General features: G+C 24.1%; 2 protein-coding genes across 3 annotated transcripts; both read right to left on the reverse strand.

Annotated features, from left to right (window-relative positions):
* Positions 1–218: 218 nt before the first annotated feature.
* On the reverse strand, positions 219–12,314 carry LOC126898623 (spondin-1). Its single transcript, XM_050672869.1, has 11 exons — positions 11,994–12,314; positions 10,231–10,504; positions 9,656–9,791; positions 9,379–9,585; positions 8,705–8,828; positions 8,475–8,605; positions 6,585–6,813; positions 6,355–6,526; positions 3,649–3,871; positions 3,378–3,588; positions 219–1,264 (listed from the first exon to the last, which is right to left on the reverse strand). The coding sequence occupies exons 1-11, from the start codon at positions 12,175–12,177 to the stop codon at positions 1,092–1,094; spliced, it is 2,064 nt and encodes a 687-aa protein (XP_050528826.1). The 5' UTR covers positions 12,178–12,314; the 3' UTR covers positions 219–1,091.
* A 1,252-nt stretch (positions 12,315–13,566) lies between these two features.
* On the reverse strand, positions 13,567–20,824 carry LOC126898620 (codanin-1). Of its 2 annotated transcripts, none has more exons than XM_050672866.1 (16): positions 20,776–20,824; positions 20,364–20,509; positions 19,974–20,047; positions 19,719–19,909; positions 19,170–19,522; positions 18,788–19,096; positions 17,881–18,139; positions 17,671–17,819; positions 17,318–17,612; positions 16,717–16,913; positions 16,315–16,500; positions 16,002–16,236; positions 15,676–15,839; positions 14,313–14,478; positions 13,982–14,238; positions 13,567–13,925 (listed from the first exon to the last, which is right to left on the reverse strand). In XM_050672866.1, the coding sequence occupies exons 2-16, from the start codon at positions 20,478–20,480 to the stop codon at positions 13,782–13,784; spliced, it is 3,096 nt and encodes a 1,031-aa protein (XP_050528823.1). In that variant the 5' UTR covers positions 20,481–20,509; positions 20,776–20,824; the 3' UTR covers positions 13,567–13,781. The 2 variants fall into 2 exon arrangements, with proteins under 2 accessions (XP_050528823.1, XP_050528822.1); XM_050672865.1 differs by lacking the exon at positions 20,776–20,824 and adding an exon at positions 20,569–20,718.
* Between the last annotated feature and the right edge of the window lie 1,220 nt (positions 20,825–22,044).

A 22,044-nucleotide genomic window follows, 5' to 3' on the forward strand; every position in this document is an offset into this window, starting at 1 on the left:
AATTATTAATTATACCACGCAATTTCGTATTATATATGTAGTATTTTAAATGTACTATTCATTATGAAATAAATCTATTATAATATCTTAATTAAACCATAATTAAAAGTTTTTTTGTACTAGTTATAGATAAGTATTTTTGTTTTATGCATATCTGTACACTCTGAAGTACATGTTTTAATATTACTATTACACATCAATAAAAATAAAAATCTATATACATCAAAAAAATAAAAACAATTTTATTCATTAAGTTGCAAGTTTCCATATGTCCATAATTTTTAAATTTTAGAAATTTACATTGATAATTTCAATACTGTATATTACTAGAACGTTGTTTCAAACTAATTAATGACTGATATTAATTGTATTTAGTTCCTTATTAACATAATTATATAAAAATAAATACAGTTTGTCCAAAAGATATTTAACTTATGAATGTTAATCTTTAATGTTAATATCCATTTATGAACAGTTCGTGATTTTTCAATTTCTGGGCAATCCCTACCACAGACACAATAATATGAAATCATTATTTTAGCCACTCTAAACAAATATTCCATACCCGATTGAAAGTTTCATGGTTTCATAATATATTTTATAAAAAACTACTTATATAGGTCAATTGAAAATTAGTAAAATATGTTTATCGGTACGTAAGAATCAGGATTCAATTGCATAAGTCTGAGTAATTTTATTCAATTACCCGATGTTACTAAATAATACCAAAAGTTTCATCCTAGTAATATTACTAAAGAAAATATTTTATGGATTCTGTGATATTGCTACAACTTGTATGTTGTAAGATAATAAGTATTAAGTTATTGACAACTTTAAAGTTAAATGTTTTTTAGGAGAATGATTAAAAAGGAACATATTTTAAAGAAATCGTTATAAATCACCTTAAAATGTGAATTTTGTATTTTTTTTAATGTAGCTGTATAAATTAATATTTTTTAAATGTATTACTTAATTAATTACTATACTTAAATTTGTTATAGAAAATTGAGAAATTATTATAAAAAGGTAATATAAAAAATTACAAAACTTAAACAAGTTTCAATGAAAAAAAATTGGTACGTATGTCTGCATTAAAAAACATTTTTGCAAACATTTCTACATTCCTTCGCATTTTTGAAATTATTTTCATTTCCACGACAACCTCTATACTTGAATGGAAGACAGTTTCTTGAATTTCTGTCATAGTAATATCTTACAGTTTCAAGATTGCAAGCTCCTTCATTTTTATCCATACTACAAATTTCTAATAATAATAATAATAATAATATTAGTAAATCTTTTAATGCATATGGAGTAATTAATTATAAATAATTAATTTTAGAAGTTTCTTCAAACGCCTTTTATAGAAAATTGATTTAATATATTTTATACAGAGTGTTCAGTAAGTATGGAAACAGGTCAATTGTTATAAACAATGAGAACAATAGAAACCCGTTTCCTGACTTACTGAACACCCTGTATAATCACATCACAAAAATTCCCATTTCGATCGACTATTACGTCGTAGGTAAAAGAAATTGTAAGATTTAAAAATACAATTTTTTTTTTTCAAACAAAAAGTTGACTTGACATTGCTTATTACCGTTGAAGTAGTGTAAACTAAAGAAAAGGTTATTTGCAATGACTTTTTAATTTGTTTTACACTATGCTTTTTACTGCTGTAAAAATGAGCGTATCCATTCGTAGTCAACAGCGTCTGGTGAAGGCTCAGTAAATAAGTAAAATAAAACTTGTTTTACTTTTATACTTGATACTTTTTCAAAATTATGGTGCAATTTAATTTACTAATTTTTTTTTTTTTTAATTTTACACCTTTTATTATTTTTGTGTATTTAATAGTTCATGAAAATTTTATTTCATTTTCACAAATTAAATTAAAGCAAATTAATAAATGTTTCAAATTATTAAAATTAATTTAATAGAAAAAAGACAATGATTTAATCAGTTATTTTTTGTAAAAAAAATAAAGTTAAATTAAAATGATAAAATTTCATTATTTTAACGAGTTTATTTAATAAGTTAATACAAGAAATAGTAATTTAGTAAACATTTCATAAGCTTAGGGTAGTAAAAATATTTGGAATAATTATATAATTTTTATATTTCTAATTTTCATTTGTGAGAAGATGATTCAAATTTTTGAAAATGAAGTCTTCCCCTACGCATTTAACATTTTACTAGATAAACATCTAATGTGATTTCTTTGGTGTTTAAAAAAGATTATATTCATAGTAGAATAGATTAAATACACATGTATATTGTAGAAAAATAGGAGTTATTTAATTAATGAACATCTACTGGTTTTGCATTTAAGAGTAAGTGAATAGGCATTTACTTAAAGGACCTAAGTGATATTTTTGGTTCAACAAATGTTTGTTAGAATATTTTTTACACTGATAAATTTTTTTTTTGTAGTATTTAAATTTTTTAACAAAAACAAAATAAACATATAAACTAAACACAAAAAATACCAAATAAAATACTTTAATTAGTTGTAAAATAAATAAATGATAAATTAAATTAACGTAAAATCTAAACATCTTCGTTAATCTAAAAGGTTTAACGTAACTTTGAATTAATTACTCGTTAATGCCCAGCCTTGCATTTTTATCAGTAACATGATGATGTTGCACGACCGAAACTAGTAGCTACAATTTTTTATACATTATACTCTATGTTAAGTTTTTTTTATTATTTTATTATTAATAACAAAATAATTATTTACCAAGAATATAAAAATTATTTATTTAATAAATTATAAAACTAGTTTTAAGTTATAATTGTGTCATCAATAAATAATATAAATAACTCGATATTATTTATATTCACCGAATAGCGAATGAATTAGTTAAGGTTAAGCTACTCGGATATGACACTGCGAAGGTCTGTATTTTAATAATAATTCTAGTCAAGTGTGACGTCTGATTGTCGTAAGTAGAATATAATTTACTTTAACAAATAAGTAAGTAAATAAACAACAATTAAAATATATTCAATTAGCTGAAAAATATTCAATTTTCTTTCCCATGTGTGTTTCCTAATCATTTAGAATGTTCGTTTTTAAGTAAGTTGAGGTTTAAAACTGATTTTTAACAAAGAATTGACAATTTCGCAAAAAGTTTTAGAGCAACACTAATATTGAACCAAAAGCACATATAAAAACATTAAAACATATCATTGTTTTGGTGTTTATATAAAAAAGTTAATGTGAAATGATAAAATATGATTGCTATTAGTTTTAATGAATGGAAATATTTTTCAGATATTTTACCATAAGAAAATAAATTAGATGGTCATTATAATAACTATTAAAACCAAATAGTCATAACTATAAACCACATAAGTTGTCAATTTACCTTTGGCTAAGGAAGATGTAATTTCACACGTAGGTCTAATACCTATGCAGGGTTTGGTTTCTTCCAATACAACACTTTCCAAACAGTTGGTAAAGTTTTCGCCAGACACTAACAATAGTCTTGACCTAACTGATATGCCTTGGCCGCAGTTGACATTACAGGGACTCCACGTGCTCCATTCAGTTACTGGGCACTCAGAAATGATATTTGTCTATAATAAAAAATTCATAACGCTTTAAAAAATTCAATAAAGATTCAATGAATTCATCACCTCTTCGGCAGTTTTAGTACACGCAGGCATCATGCATTTCTTCTTCATGACTAAACTAATGTGTCTGCACTTCTTGTAACTAGAATGATCTAAAAATTGTCTGGTACGCATCATAAAACCAATACCGCAAGATACTGAACACTCTGACATAGGAGTCCAATCTGTTGTGTTACATTTGGAGTCATCCATTAATAAACTATCGTCTTCTTGTTCAGTTTCCCCTCTAGAATTTAAAAATGTTTAATTAATTTAACTATGCAAAATTAATTTTATTAAATGAAAATCAACTATATAATTTAAATTTTCAATTACTTCAATATAAATAACTTTAAAACCCTAAAAAATATAACACTAAGTTCTACAAACTTCTAATTTATGTGTGAAAAATATAATCAGTCAAATGCAATTAAGTCCTTAAAATACAGGAAATACAAAAACCTTCTCAAACACCAACTCTTAGTTTATAAGGGTTTTTTATTATCTGTATATCTTTGTTTATCTGTTGCTTAAGGACGTTTTTTTGTTTCAGTCCACATACCTTGATCCCTCAAAATTATTACTAATATCACATTGTATGTTATAGGTTCAAAACAATTAAAAAAAATTTTCCTTTTTTAAACCTTCTGTTTTGACACACTTGTTTATAACATATTTAAAATACTAAAAAAAATTCAAAATAGTCAAATTTTACATATTTTTAACTTTTTTTTTAAAAAATGAATAGTCATTATCAAAGTGTAATACCGAACATTATCAATCATTATTATAGATTTTTGTTAACAAAAATTTTTAATTTAATAAACTAGTAGGTAGCATTAACATGATATAATCAACATATTAATGCTTCGTTAATATGCTTTTGATTCCAAAATATTTAGACAAAAAACTTTTGAGTTATATCAAAAATCATCTAGGTGACCTGCATTACCATATTAAATTAATTTAAAATAAACAATTAATTTAATAATTAGTTTATTTGTAATATTATATATTTTTTAATTGTACTATACTAAATTCGAATTATATATTACAATGGAGTTTGATACAACCGGTATTACCCCTATGTTAAGGCAATGCCGGTCAAAATCAATTTTTTAAGAATATTAAAAAATAAATATTGATTTGATGAACTTAACAATTTGAAATAATATAGTCTATATATTAATGTTTCATTTCCAAGTTAATTCAAAACATTTTTAATATCATTTTATATACATCAAACATAGCTTAGGTATATATAAATAAATAAAAGGTATTGTGTGCATATATAATTTTCAATGTACGCAATATACGATTATAATAATCGTAAATAACAGATTTTAACCATGTACAAAAATGAATAATTATTTATTTCTACAATGATACAACATTTAAAAATGACTCATATAGATTCGTTATTGTACAATCTAGTGTACCTAATTAATTAAATTTGTTATACTTAAAAAGGATTTAAAACAATGTTTAAAATTGAATAAAAAAACGGTAGCACAATAGGGTCGTGGCACAATGTGGATGTGGCATAGTTGGTACAAGTATAAATGGTTAGATGCAAATCTGTAGATAGTGTTTAAATTTAAGAAATTGGTGGATTATTCTAAAAGCAAAATGTATACACTATTTCCTTATTTATGTCCTAATTTCAAGTTTCATATTATATATGTATAATATATGAATGAATATTTAATAAATTTAAATTTATTTATCAAATGTTTAAAAAAAATGTTCAACTTCAACGGCTATTTGCACATAGAAGATAAGCCAGAAAACATTTTTTAGCTTCGATGCGAAGCTGAGAAGGTATTGGTTTTACTAAGATGTGTTTTTTTTTTTATTTTTTTTTATTTTTTTTTTTTTGTGTCTGTTACCACTTTTTCTCAGCTCTCACCGAACGGATTTCTTTCAACGATACGTCAAAAGATCACAAATCGTATCTAGTCGAAGACATTACCCTTCAAAATTGAAAAAATTTCCCTCGTTCCCTATAAATGGGGGAAACATTTTCAAAAGTTAAGTTGTAAATAATGAATTTTGTTAAAAAGTTGGTATTTTGAATCCTGTAAACAAGTAAAAGGTAGGCTTTTCTAAAAATTTATATCAAAATAAAAGGGAATTACGTAAGGTTTCAATATAAAAAATAATTATTTTAATTTGTTCATCTTTCAATAAGTTATGGCAATTTTTAGAAAAAAATTTTCGAAATATACCGATTTTAAAAATTGTAATTTTTTGTGGGATTTCCTCCATTTATAGAGAACGAGGAAATTTTTTTCAATTTTTTAAGACAATGTATTCAACTAGGATATGACTTATGATATTTTGACATATCGTTGAAGAAAATCAGTCCGATAAGAACTGATAAAGTGGCGATAGACATAAAAAAAACACATCATAGTAAAATTAATATCTTCTCAGCCTCGCATCGAATTCAAAAACCATGAAAATAAATGTACAAGACTTTATGTAGTTTAAAAATCGTTAAATTAATGGTCTTGTCAATTTTGAATATTTGTTGTTCAGTTTTAGATAAAAAATTATTTTAATATTTAATTCATTTTAGATTTTGTTGTTTTGATTTAAGGACCTTGGAATAAAACTGACCCTGTGCCTCCTATGTTATTAAAATGATTTTTACATTGTTAAAAGTAGTACTATAATAATATTAGTTATTAGTAAAATTACTTAAACATTTTATAAAATATGACTTACGGACATATGGGAACTGAAGATAAACACATTTCTTTTGCCACTAACTGTCTATCACAACTTGTTATTTTAGCAGCTGTTTCATTCAAATAATGCCGACTTTTTGATCTAAGACCTTTTCCACAAGATACGTTACATTCTGACCACTCAGAATATTTAGAAACAGTACATTCCGCTAAATATTAAAAATTCATGAAATTAAAATTTTTTTTTTAAATTTTATTTGAACTTACGTCTTAATATATCTTGTGCGTTTTCGTTAACAATCAGTTCGTTGACCAATTCTGTGATAATTTTGTCTGAACAGGATTTCGGTATCAAGTTAATCCTGTTAAGGTGTAAGCGAGCAAGAGGAGGTATTTCTCGACCTTGTTCGTCAAAGAATGGTGACCTGGGATCATCTGGATACATAGAGGTGATGCGATACAATCGTTCATGAGGAAGAGTTTCTTGATTATGGGACTAAAATTATAAATATTAAATTTACAGTAAAAAAGCTAGTTTTTATAACAAAAAATAATTTTAAAGTGATTTGAATGCTATTTTTCATTACCATAAGATAAGATTAAGCATTTACGTTTAAAGAAGTTAAATTCTTTTAAGCCACTAAATTTTACGTAGGATCAAGTAGGTTAAACTTCGCAAGTTAATTTTTTTTTTATAATGTTAAGTGTATGTTTCATAATTGTAGATTAATAGATTACTATGTAGTTTTAATTGAAACTTTTATGATTTTGTATTTTTAATAAACAATCATTAACCTTTTTTGGACATCGTTTTATTGGAAAAACATATGTCTTAATCTAAAAGTATTGTTTAAGTATACTTTTTTATTTACATAAATTTTTGAATGTTTTGTTTAGTATTTTTATTTGTTTCCTTTTACCACATTTTGCATTAATTTTCTTTTGTTACTTTTGATAGTAAATATATATATATATATATATATATAAATATTAAAATACAAACTCAGTTGAGGAGCACACTATTTTGATATCAAAATATCGGATCAAATGAATATTCAAATTTGTTGAACTTATGAGACCCGATTAGAATGGTTTTTAATTAATGCCCATAGATGACATACTTAATGAAATGCGTGCGTCAAAGAACGTCGTTTACACACAATTTAGTATGATAGTTATTAAAAGCTGACATTACCAGTATACAATAATAAGCTAATAAGTTTGATGTAAAATAATTTAAATTTATAAGAACTCAGCTTTAATTTCAATAAAAATTTCTGGTTATCAAAATAAAACATTGTGTTTTGAAATCAGTGAATTTTATTTCATAGAACATTGTATGATTGATTAATTAAGCATATACAGGCACAGAATGACCCAATTGTATACATCAGTGCACAAAAAATTATAACGTCACACGTCATAAATCATAAATTGTTTTCATCTAAATTTAAATTTTAAAGATAGAAAAATTTTTTTTTTTAATTTCAAAATTTATATTTCTAAATGGGAAACTTTTAAAGTTTTTTTTGGTTCCTGATTGATTCATAATTAAAATTATAAGATTCGTATAAGTAGAAACGTGATTTTGGAATAAAGATAGGTCATATAGTGTAAATAAAGGAGTAACATTTCTCTTTTATTCGTATTTTTTTTTTCGTCCAATCATTGAATGAGGAATAAATTTGTTTTTATCACAATTTCCAATAAATTCCTTGATAGAATCAGAGTTTTTTTTTATTTGAGTTTTCATTTTACATCTCCCGCATATTTTTAAAACGAATACTGTGTCATTACTTGATCAGTTCTGGCCACGTTTAAACAATACAAATAAAGGATCAATGTTGCTCATAAAAGTAGAATTTAGGTTTATGAACAAAACAAAAAGCAAAATTGGCAACAATCTAGACAAAAGAGAGGAGATTTGAAATTGGTACAGTTATATTTTTGATAGAGTTAAGAATTATATCAAACATACACAAATATGTACATAATCTAATAAAAACAAAATCAGTAGTAAATTTTTAATTTTAAGCAAACGAAAAATATCTCTAGAATAACTAAAATAAAAACAGGAATGTATTAAATTATGAATAACTCAAAAATATTCAATTGAAAAAGTGTTTATTAATACCTTGGTATTTATTATGAACTTACCATGTATGTTCTACCACTATCAGTTCCAGCGTCATATGCATACAAATCAATGGTCCTTTGTTTAGCCCATTTACAATTTTTTTCGCAAAGATTATAACCATTTACTCCTACGAACCAATCCGGAGATGGACCTTAAAAAAATCACTTACATTGTTTGTTAAATTAAATAAAAGAATAGATCACACCACTATTTCAATCGATAAAATTACTTAATGGTTAAAAAGAATTACCTATCATACTAGCCATTGACATAAAATGGTGCTTTCTATCAACTCGAAATTTGGTCGTGGTATTGGTATTAACACGTGGATACCATAAGCCGGGAGCTTTAATCAAAGATCTCAAATGTTTTTTCTAGAAATAAATTATTTTACTTTATATTTACATTGTTTCAATATTTTTCCATGTTTAATAAAATAATAATTGTTTTTATAAATTATTTTATTTTAATAAATAGTTTATTTTATACAGGTGATTAATTTATCATGAAACATTTATACCACTTAATTTTAATTAATATCGTAATTTTTTACAAAAATCGAATTCTTTTTATTAAATTTGATGTCAGTTTTCACCATGAAAACAAAATAAAGTGGGCACGTAAAGGGTAAGATTTATAAAAAAAATATACTAAATGATAGGTAAATATAAAAACATATCTCACGTATCTATATAAAAAAAAATTATTGCTTTGGTCATATAACTTAAAAAAGTTATAGCAGTTTTAAGTAAAAATGTCGATAATTAGTGATTTTTAAAAATGAATTTTGAAAAATATAATGTTTTCAAATTACTATACAATTATATATAGTAAAATAATAATTAAATTACTTTCATGAATATGAATTTTTTATAATCCAGAAGGTAAAAAACTTTTTAAAAGTTTAAAAATGAAATAATACACCTGTTGCCTAAGTTCAGATTCCAAAATGCCAGTCGATCCCCATTCTGCAAGTTGCCGCACTCCATCGGTTGCCCACTGGCCTTCTGTGAAAAGCGAATAATTTTTATCATGGGAAGCTCCCATGATATCACTGAAATGTACTAACCATAGTGATGTTGGATAATCTTTAGGATGCGTATCTGACGACCATAGTCCTTCGAATTTCATCTAAAATATTTATGAACGGTACATAAATTATTTTCAAGTATTTTATTTAGCAACTGTAAATTTATGTTACTTCATAAACAGCCTCATCACAAGCACAACATTTTTCTTCTTCTATTGGAGGAGGAACTATAGAATCTATCATTTCACACAATTCTTTTAACAATTCGGTTTGAACGCCTGGTTGATTTGAATGCGACATGATAGCTCTACAATTGAAATAAATGATAATAATAGCTGAAAAATTATAAAAACTAAATTCTTTTTAAAAAGCTCATACATATTAACATAGGTCCTCAGTCTAAAATATTCGAAACAAGGAAAATGTGTATAAATGTTTATAATCATAAGCGTTCACGGTTAGTTTTTGTAGTGTCCAGACACTACCAGTGATATTTGTGAAATTTGAGTATTGTGTACTTAGTACAGAAAATAAATTTCTATACAATAAATATAATTATTTGAGTGAGAGAGCTCTTTTCGTGTTGAGACTATTGAACACACCTACAAAAAAGTCTGGACTTGCCTATTCTAATGTAAATTGTATCGAAATTAAAAAGGCCTAAAGATTTTATGTTGTAGCTACTATATTTTTGACCAACTTATCCATTCAAATTATAAAATTAAATGTTTGTTTTTAAAAACTACCTTAAATAAACACATCCACTTCCGGATTTTGGAGCTACCCACACAAACTCAACTTTAGGGCGTTTATTTTCTTCAATTGGTGAGGACACCACAAGAGTATTAATACATTCAGGATGGAAGCTTATGTCGATATCGGGAATTGTCATTACTTGCAATGAGCCGGCCCTATCGGGGGACATGGGATCTCCACATTCATCTTCATCGTCATTATCGCACCACCGCTGAGAACTTATCACAAACGAGTTAAAATTCACATATTCACTATCAATCATTACTGAAAATTATTAAATTTCGATTTTAATATTATAATATATTATATTATAATTATAATCAGAGGCTGGAATAGAATTAAAAAAATTAGTTCTTCAACCAGTATGTTTTTAATACTTAGTATCCCAAGGCAAACCAGGATAGGAATTATTATTTTCAGGAAAATCAGTACCAAAACCGAACCAGAACTTTTAAATATTAAAAGTTTTTAAAAGTTTATACAATGACTGGTATCGTACAATTAAATTTTTATCCTATCAAGCAAAAAAAAAATATTTTAACTTTATAATTATTTTCTTTTTAGTGACCATCTTCCTCCACATAAGCATCTGTTAGGTTTTGTAGCAATGTGGAGGCTAAATTTTCTGTTATCCCATCATTAAAAAATATTTTTTGTAGTTAACAATTGGTTTTTCTGAATTTTGGGGCTCCGTACTTAATATTTCACCACGTAAATTGCTTAGGATATTAGCATTCTTGTGATAATATATGGCGGATAGAACTCTTCTCATGTCAAAAAAATATATCATTAATATTTGAAGGGTTAATAAAAAAATGTTTTTATGTATTTTATGGTCCCTGTCCAAAGACAAAATTCTAGGAACGCCTGATTTTTTTATTAATCTATCAAATAGGTTCAAATTATAAATTACATGAATTTTTAAATAAAAAAATTAATAAGAAGAGTATAGATCACAGTATACCTCAAACATTTTTCTCAAACATTTAATTCAAATTGTGCCTATGATAACTTTGTTGTAGCTGTTTTCCACAGCTACAATCTATTTTCATACTCGTATATTTATATATTTTTTTATAAATAATTTTCGTAAAATTGATATAAATACTTAAAAATTTATATCATAAATACAATTATTCAATTTACTTTAATAAAAATGGCATAATTTTATATTTTTATTTCAAGATGTAACTTTTTAAATCTGGCCAGAATCTCACAAAACCCACCTATTAATAAACGAAGCAATTGTTTCGCTCACGATTTAATACCTTATTTTAACTTTTTTTGTAAGTATTCAACAATAATGTGTAATTGATTTTCTATACTCATTAAAAATAGATTAAAAGGAACACATTATACGTCTAGTAGCTTCTTTTGCTAATCTACAAAACATAATCTTTTTTTTTTTTATTAAAATTATTTTTTGCAAGCATTAAGTACTAAAAATTTGTTGTATTTATTGCTACCTTGGAACCATAATATTTGTTACAAAGTTTTTAAATTTGTTTTTAACAATAGCTAGAGTGATTTGATATTCGGATGATAACAAAAGATCAATACCCTAGTATTATAACTTTAAAAATTCATCAACATGCTAATAACAAAGAAAGCTACAGATAAAAATTAATGTAGATCGCTGGTTGCCGTTTGTATACTTAATAAAAATTTAAAGAGGAAAATGTCTAAATTACCTCCCTCCCAAATAATGTCACTACCTAATTAAGTTTTAACTAATAATTTAATAATTATTTACCGCTATACATCGAGTGAGGTATATACTTATCCGGGTTGCCAAACAATGAAATTTTAAAGCCATTTTTCTCTGGTTTTAATATTGTTCGAGCAATCTTCAGGGGAGTAAATCGATCTTCACAAGACCAACAAAGGGAAAAAAAAGAAATGAGAGTACAAAATAAAATTAATTTTTGTTGTCTCATTATTAAAACATTCAAACACGTTTTAGTGTAGGATAAGTTGTAGAACCACTAAGCCAATAACAATTTTCTATGAAACATTTGAACACTTTTTCTATAAATCTGTATACGTTAGAATAAGATGTTATCATGCGGGTCAACTGTATAATTCCTTGAATAAAATCATTACTCAATAGTCTAAATTCCGATTAACATTACGCACAAAGGTTGATTTCATTAAAATACTTTTAAATAAGCACTTATAATAAATGTTTTATAAAACTACAAATAGAAATATATTAAAGTACTTTGTAAAAATACTACAAATTCGTTATCTCTTAAATTCCTAATACAATTAAATTTAAATAATAATACTATTACTTTAACCATATTCATAAACACTAATATTCTTTTTGTTACAAATACAATAATTCAAATAATAAAAAAATTCTATGAATCCAATAGTATTTATACTGCAAACTTGTGATACCTATAATGTACAGTGACTATACACGTATAATCAATGCTATGAGAAACAACAGATTGTTATTGTTTGTTGATAATAACAATTATGAATGACTTTGTGGACGATAAAAATAAGGAATTTTAACAGTAATAGGGGTGAATGGTCAGGTAACAATCAATTTAAGATTTAAACTTTTAATTGCAGCAACACATTTATTATAACAATTTAAAGTTTAGTATCTAAATATAATACTCATAATTTGATTTATTTTAATCGTTTTGTTATTAAATAAAAAATAAATGTATCAATACAGGACTCGTTCTTAATTAAAAGATACAGGCCACCTAAAATTTAACTCGTCCACAAGTTAAAATTTCAATAACGCAAAATGTTTAATTATTTTTATAAAAAAAGTAAGCAAGTAATTTAGAAGCATAATCCACATTTTGTAGACAAGTAAATCGTTCTCTAGAACTTTCTATAAAATTATGTTTATATATAAATGAATAATAAGGAATTCATAATAAAGTTATCAATAAAAAAGTTGTTTTATAACTATGATAATAATATGATTATATATTGTATGGCTTAGTGCATAGTAGTATACTGCTCTCATGCAGGAATTAATGGAGTGATTTTAATTGATTATTTGATTTTGTTTTTTTAAACTTAACAAAATGTTTCAAAACACTATATATATATATATATATATATATATATATATATATATATATAAATACAAAAATGTGATTTAACATTTTTCAATAGTTAAAACAGAAATAATATAATAATAATAAACATAGAAAATAAAACATTTTAAGAATTTACAACTTACATTACTGTTAAATAATAAATTTATAAATTTAACTTCTTATATTGCGGGAACTGGAAAATAATTATAAAACATTTTACACATAATATTGCCAATTTATTTCTTAGTCACAAGTAACATAAAAAGTTTAAGTATGCTAAAATTCGTTAACTTACACAAAAATATCAATTTTATGAAAAAGTATTCTTAAATACAAATTGGGATCAATAAAACTTAAAGCTGATATTGTAACATTCAGTCTTCTTACTTCTTACAATATTAATAAATAAAAATTATTATCAACAAAAAATTACTTAAGAAAGTTAAAAAAATATATTAATATATTAGAAATTAAAGTTGTTCATTATAATCTTCTATGACATCAATGAAATGTGTAAGCCATAAAAACAATTCTTGTACTTTACTATCATCAAAATTTTTCAAACACACGCTATTTAAGTCTTTAAAACAAACTGAAAGACATTTTAAAGTATCCTAAAAATATATTTAATATTAATTAACAATTTAAATTTAATATATTAAAATTTTACTTCTGGCCAAGATATTCTCAATATTGACATTATTTGGTTTGTCAAATCATCAATAGTAAGATAACTATTTTCTATAAAATATTTAATCCATTCTGTTATTTTATCAGCTATGAGAGCTTTTACTGAGTTTGACTTGTGAGATAGTAAATTAATATTTCTTTCACAAAGTATTAATGAAACTTCAAAAAGCTTTTCATTGAAATATTGGTGATAAGCTTTTATGACATCAGTATTTATTAGTTTAGGTGAATGATAAGCTTTGAAATTATCAAAATTTTATTAAAATCATATAAGTTAACTATATTTATACATTAATTAAAAATTAACTTACTTGCTAATAGCACATTGTCTATCAATCTAGTAATAATAAAACGGAATACTGCAGGGTCAATATTTTTTTTATTCTCAATAATTATTTTAAATTTTTCTGAATAATTAGATAAATCTTCTGATGTTAACTGATACCCTTCAGCTTCAATAATTTTTAAACTAAATATCTATAATAAACAGCATTATGATATAGAAACTCTTAAAAAGACTTTAAATAAAAATTAATTTTTTATACCATAATTTGCTATTATAATTTGATAAACTTTTAAAAATTATATGAATTCTATCAAACACAAATTTTGTAATAAGAAAGAACTTCAGCTAACCAAAATCAAGATAAATGCGATAGCATAGAATTACTAGTCACTTATTTTTAAAAATAATGACAAATTAGTTTACGTCAATTATATACTAAGAAATATCAAAAACATTACTATTAAGCTGAATCAACAAATTATTCTACATAAAGATTCAACTAAATATCTTGGAATGCAACTAAATTCACATTGTAATTGAAATCATCACATCACAAAAGTAGGCAAATAAAAAAAAAATGAAAAAATTTTAGTGATTGCCCGGGAAACATTCAAAACTTATATTAAATAATAATCTACTTTACGTGGTCATCATAAAACCAATTTAGACTTATGGTGTATAATTGTAGTAATAAATATATGATTAATATTAATAAAAGATACTATAATTTTGCGACTTATTAATACAATAAAAATGACATTATACAATGTGACTTGAATTTGCCTACAGTCTCTGAAAAAATAAAGATATTTGCATGCAAACATGAAGTGAGATTAACAAATCACATTAATAAATTCAACTTTTGGACTATTCTAAAGACATCAGATGTCTTAACACCTGGGTTAAAATATTCAGTTATAAATTATACATGTGTATTTATTATTAATCGTTTTAACACTATTTCATTTACAATTATTATAAAATATATTTATAATCATACATTTATTGTTTAAATAATTAAGCTATTTGGCAGCTTAAAAAAAAAACTTATGAATATTTTTTTATTTCAATATAAATTTCCTATTTATTAAACAGTATCTCACATTTAAAAATAAAACTATAAAAAAACTGAATGCAAGGCACCGCATATAGTAATTTCACTATCTGGATAGCTAATATTTCCGCCCACAATGGCCTTTTTATGTTGCTCATCAAAAAAAAGTTTTCTCTACTTTTTATGGATCTCAATTTTTTTATTTTTTTTGAACAAGCAAAAAAAATATTCTTACATTATATCATATTTTAGTGTCACCCTTAAAACCTGCAGTATATATGTGCATCCAGTGTCACCACTAGATGCGGCCTTGCATGAGAAAAGTTATACTTACATTTAAATCTACTAAAAGTTCATTTTCTGGAATAAACATGTCTTTATCTATATCAATAGTTTGATTAGGCAGTAATATTTCATATAAATTACTTCCATCTTGATTAATGTCACCAACTTTTAAATTATGTTTAAGTTCTGTACTTATATAGTCAATGAGTATATCTACAATACAATATGTGATATACAAAGTGTTCAGTAAGTAAGGAAACAAGTCAATTGTTACAAACAATAAGAACAATACGAAACCCATTTCCTTACTTACTGAACACTTTACATAGTAGTCATTTTATAAATGAAGTAAATGAATTTTACATTATAATTTACTTTTTATATTAATATGATTTTTCACCCATTCAGAAACTAAAATTTTTAACTTTCTTACTGCTACAGCTGTACAAAATGATAGAGAATGTGGATTTAAAATATTTGAATCTAATAATTGTTTTAAAGAAATAGGTATATTATTTTTGGCAAAGTCATCAATATATTTTTGAATTAGTGTATTCAGAAACATGCTAGTTTTAGTAACATCATTTTCATCGATTTTGAAATCTGCCTCCTACAAATTTAAACATTCTTACTCCACAAATAAATTTCATTAAAAAACTATATATCATAAATATTGCATTGCAATTACAATATCTCCACTTAGATAACTTTTTAGTTTTTCACAAACAGTATTAACAAAGTGATTTTTTACAGCCGCTACACCTTTACTTTGAATTTTTTTAGTACATGATGAAGCCATCCGCTTAGCAACAAAATCTACAGTTGTTAGTACTGAAGGGGAGTGATTTTCGAAAAAATGAGATTCCAACTCCAACTGTTATAAAATAATATATGTATTAATAGTTTAAAAATATTAAAGTATAACAAAAGATTGGAAAAAAATTTCCATTCAATATGTTGTTAATACAAAATACAAACACTCATTGTTTTATAATTTTAATAAAATTAACTCATCTATACTTGATGAGGTTAGCTTAGAGATTAACACCATTAATTTAATGACATAATTTAAATTTTTAATATACATTACCTCAATAAGATGTTTTTGTTTAATATCTTTTCGATTGGTAGATCTGAGAGTGGGTGATACAAATTTTTGTTTTTTATTGTTATTTTTATTTTCTAATATTGCTCGAAAGTTGTTTAGTTGCGGACAATAGTGATACAATTGCTTTGTATTAACAATTGGACCATTTTTTAATGCACTTCTAATATTCTCAACGACACCTAAACAAAAAAATAACTATTTATCAATATATCATAAAAATTATTATAAAATAATATTTCATTGTAGTGTTCAAAAAAAATTATCAAGATATAGTTGTCCACAGTGAAATAAAAGTGGGCTAAATGAGATAAAATGACCCAAGACATCAAAGGCAACCTGCCCAAAAAATTAAAATACCAAGGTATGCCACTGGATTCGATTACTCATTTCTAATTCCTATAGACATGTTTTACAAGTTAAATTAAAAACAAAATTATGTATTTTACCAACTTTATAACGAGATTTAGTTTCTAATCTACTAAAATAAAAATTGCTTACATATCATAATAAATTGTCTTACAAAAGAGAATAAAAAAAACCAAACCTTGTTAAAAAAAATTTTATATACATAAATTAGAATTACATTTATCTCGGGTTTTATTAACTTCATCAAGCAAAGTATGTGGTACAACATTTATATACTCAAATAATGAGTTGATTTGTAGTTTCAACATAAGAGCAGATGCAGTTATTGGAGGAACATTTAAGCAAAATGAGTAAAGCCATGTCAAAACACTTTTATAAAATTGAGTTGTAATTGAAATTTTATCAACTTGATACAAGTACTCAATGACCCAAAAAACTGTTAAAATAATTTGTCCATTCCCTCGCTTAACAGCATCACGTAATTTAGATAAAATATTCAATGGAGGTGTCACCTAAAAACAATATGAGTTAACTATATTTTTATTTAATAGGAATATAACAATGTCTAACCTTAGATCGAACATCCCAAAGGTATTCTTTTAAAGCAGGATTTATCATGTTACAATCTTTATAAGGGTAGTACAATGTAAATGCAAGAAATTTCGCTAATAATCTTAATGTATCAAGATATGTAAAAAATGTTTGATGATATATTCCACCTAAAAGTAAAAGTTAATAGTTAATTAAAAATTTTCACCATTTTATGATTAAATGAAAAACCTTCTTGTAACTCAGATGCCCACTCCATTGAATTAATAACATCAATTCTATGTACCAAAGTATCAATTAGGTGTTTACAAAATATTCCATTCACTAAAGATAAAGTTACAAATTCTCGAAAAAACAATTGCACACCAGTAAATTCATTTGAAGGGTTTATATTACTTCCACTAGTATAATCACGTTTTGTAATACGTTGATGCAGTAACTCTAGCTTTGAAGCAGAAAGATCCTGCAGTGTTTTACTTTTATAAACATTCTAAAACAAACATTTAGAAAATAATATAACTAAGGTATTATTAATGAAATTTGGTATTGATGGTTCAATAGTATTTAACAGACAAAGAAAGCAAATCTCTGTCAATCTGTAAAAATATAAAATAAAAAAAAAGCAACATATTTTTATAAAACTTTATCACAAATTATAAATAAATTATAACCATAAAGAAAATATTGTGTATAGGATTCTATATAATATTAAAATGAAAATATTTTACTGGTTATTTTATTTTCAATAGTTTTACAAATGAGTTCAAACCTAGTTCTCATTTTGAACATTTTTAAATAAGTAACTTACTAAAATTAAAAATAATTGAGTGATTGTTAATGTAACAAAACCAGCCATAAATGATCTATATCTTTGCCCCCTAGTTTAATTTATTCTGCTGAAAAAAATGTATATTATACAAACTAATTAATTTAATACCAATTTAACTTTTAGTACATTTCATATTTTTTCATTAATAATAAAAGATATTAATCCATTTAACTTATTAATTACATCAATGAGAAAGAGCTAAGTCATTATAAAAAAAAATTGAAAAATATACATATTACATGAATTTTAAACTTCAATATCTTATATTAATAATAATAAATATTAAGATTACAATTAAAATGTATTTACCTTTGATTCTTCAAATGAAGAGTTAATTAACTGTGTGACAAAAAGTCTAGTAAATTTGCTCATATTTACTGTACTATTGTGTTCGCTTAACATTTTATGAATATGAGTAACTTTGTTTGGATTTAATTGGATTTGATTATCAGTTTGCTTCCAACTTTCAAGAAGTTCATAAAATGCATCACGTTGTGTTTTAAATGCATGAAACATTTTTAAAGTTGGAAAGCAGTCTTTGGTATCATGTTCTTCATCAAATTTTACCATACTTTTAGAGATACTAGAGTTTAATGATTTAACATCATCATTTACAATCTAAAAAAAAAAAATTAAATCAATATATACATGATAAATTACCAAATTTATGTCTATAAACTATTTCTCAGACCGTAGAATTCAAATTACTCTCTAGAATTTTGGAAAGCTCTGGAACATAAGTATTGATAACTTTAAGTTTAACAATTACATTCACCAATGGCTTCTCTAAGTATGATATAGTTGAAGATAAATTTTGAATAGTTTTGGAAGCAAAATATTGACAGTCTTCTATTGATTTAAAATACATAATAGTGCTAGAGTCTAAATTCTCAAAACTTGTTTTTTTTTCTAAATTAGAAAACGTGAGAACTGTAAAAACAAACTCTAGCTCGTGATATAAATTACATAGTAAATCAGATTCTAAAATAGCAGAATACAAGTATGCCAATAAATCTAAGCACTTTTGATTTTTTATAGATACATCTGAAAAACAAATAGATAGTATTTTTTAATGTTAGTAAAAAAATAACTGGATAATTGAAAATTATAACATGATTATAATAACATTTTTTGTAACTTCAGGTTATAAAAATGTACTTCATGATGTAAAAAACATACAAGTAAAAAATTGTTTTCAGTTAAATTATTCAGATACTGCATATACTATTTTTAGTATTACCTAACATTTTGACTTTAGTTGCTTTTAGTGTTATAGTATGGATTTGAACTGTTTTCTTGTCATGTTTAGAATTATTTTTTTTCGGAGTAGATGTTTTAGGAAACATCCTAATATCAGTTGGGGAATCAACTTCTGGTACATTAAATATATTATTTGAAGTAAGAGTATTGTCATCAGGTGGATTTAAAAGACTTAAAAATATAAAATAAATCATAAGTTATTAAATAAATATTATTTTTATATCATATTACTTACGGCATAGTTTTATTATGAATAAAATCAATTAAATAGATGGTAAACTCTATTTTGCCAACTCCAGGACGTACATTCTACAATATTGAAAATTTATTCTTAATACAAAATTTTTTATAAATTAAATGTTTAATTTTTTTAGTAGTACTCCTCATTAATACTAATTATTTTATTAAAATTGAGCTTAAAGACAAGAATAACATTAATTAAATCAATTATAGCAAAAACTTAACATAAGTCAATTAGGTTAAAATTTGAAAACACACTTATTTTTTCAGATAAAAGAAGTTAAACTAGGATTTATTTTTCCCTAAATGGATATAATATTGACTAATTTTATTTTTACTATCATTGATTTAATTAAAAGAAATATAGTTTTAGTCATTTAGTTACAATTTGTTCTGTAGATTTGATTTTTTCTAATATTTCGTTTATATTTATATTTTCATCCAATACATTATTCAATAAACTCGCACATCGAACTTCAGATTTTGACATTGACTTATGCATGATAATATTTACAATTTAACTGAGAATACCTATAAATTACAAAATAAATATAAATATTTTAAACTATTTTTCTATAACCAGTAAATACATTAATGATTAAAAAACATTGGGAATTTCTTGGTATTAAAAATGATCTGAAGTTAAAAGATAATGTTTATTTTTTGGTTAAATATTTACTAAAAATAAAATTATTTGGATTTTAAAATATTGAGTTAGCTCATTTGAAAATCCACTTTTAATAGAAATAATATAATTTAAATAATAAAAATATTGAGATGCATTATTATCATTTTACTTTTTTATATGTATTTCCAAATATCAAAAGTCGGTTGATGTTTTTATATTAGATAAAAATCTGATAACAATAATATTTATATAATGATAGTGTTATCAAGCATGTTGTTGATTTAATGAGGATTATTAGTGTAATATAATCCGGAATACTTGAATAATAATTTAAAAAACTACATTATACAGATAATTTTATTTAATCAGAAAATGGATAAAAAAATTTTTAATTATTTATCTATTCTGTAGTTTACTCTTTCGTTTGTGTTTTTGTCATAAAAAACTCATAATAGTAACAAAAAATTATTATTATATTATTTATAAACGAATTGAGGAATCTCCAATTAAAATTACCTGTTTAAAGTCTCATTAATGTTAAACATTTTGTCAACTTTTTTCTTCTCTTTGGTCAAACATCAGTCAGTGTCAAATAATAAAAGTCAAGGATTATGTCAAGTTCAATTTAATGCATTATATTTTCGAAGGAAATAAAAATTATTTCACACATTATTGTTTATAATTTATTTTGGATTTATTAAATAATATTAAAAAGGTATTATTACGTTTAAATATTCCTAATTATAAAAAGTTGGAATCCATGATGAAAATCGTAGTAAAGTTTGTATGTTATATTTTCTAAAATATAAAACAATATATTAAATAAAAGGTGCTTTGAAATTTAAAGTTGATGGCTTATATCTTTTGATACATCTAATGAACAATATCCTAACGTAATTTCTAGTTGTTTTCAAATGAAAATATATCTTGTATTCAAGAATGTTTCTAAATTTATGCTACCAGATTTCTTTATTGAAAAAAATTTTGAGAAGTTCTAGAAAGAATTAAAAATGCAGTGTCATATTTGTCATTTAGTTAAAATGACTACCATTATTAATTTTGATTATAAAAATGTATTAAAGAAAATAATGTACTAATAAAATGACATAAAAGTAGAAAACAGATGTTCAAAATTGTTTAAATATTGTATTTCCTGGAAAACGCCAAAATTGTAATTTTAGTGGATTAATTAATTATAATTAAAATATATAATATTTTAATATTAATAAATAATTATTTAAATGAACATTCGTGTAAGTAGTGTGAAACGTCAAAAAATTGTTTAAATCAATGTGGTGTTTATAAGACAGTAGAAAATTATAGAAATAATTTAAAAAATTGGATTTTAAAAGATCGTTCTATTTTTAGAAAATGACATTTTTTTAAATTGCACTATGGCCGTATTTTTATTGTTCAAACAAAGTAATAATGGATATAG

This window comes from Daktulosphaira vitifoliae, unplaced genomic scaffold (genome assembly GCF_025091365.1).
Source record: "Daktulosphaira vitifoliae isolate Bord-2020 unplaced genomic scaffold, ASM2509136v1 Scaffold_2, whole genome shotgun sequence".
In the NCBI taxonomy this organism is placed as follows: Eukaryota; Metazoa; Arthropoda; class Insecta; order Hemiptera; family Phylloxeridae; genus Daktulosphaira; species Daktulosphaira vitifoliae.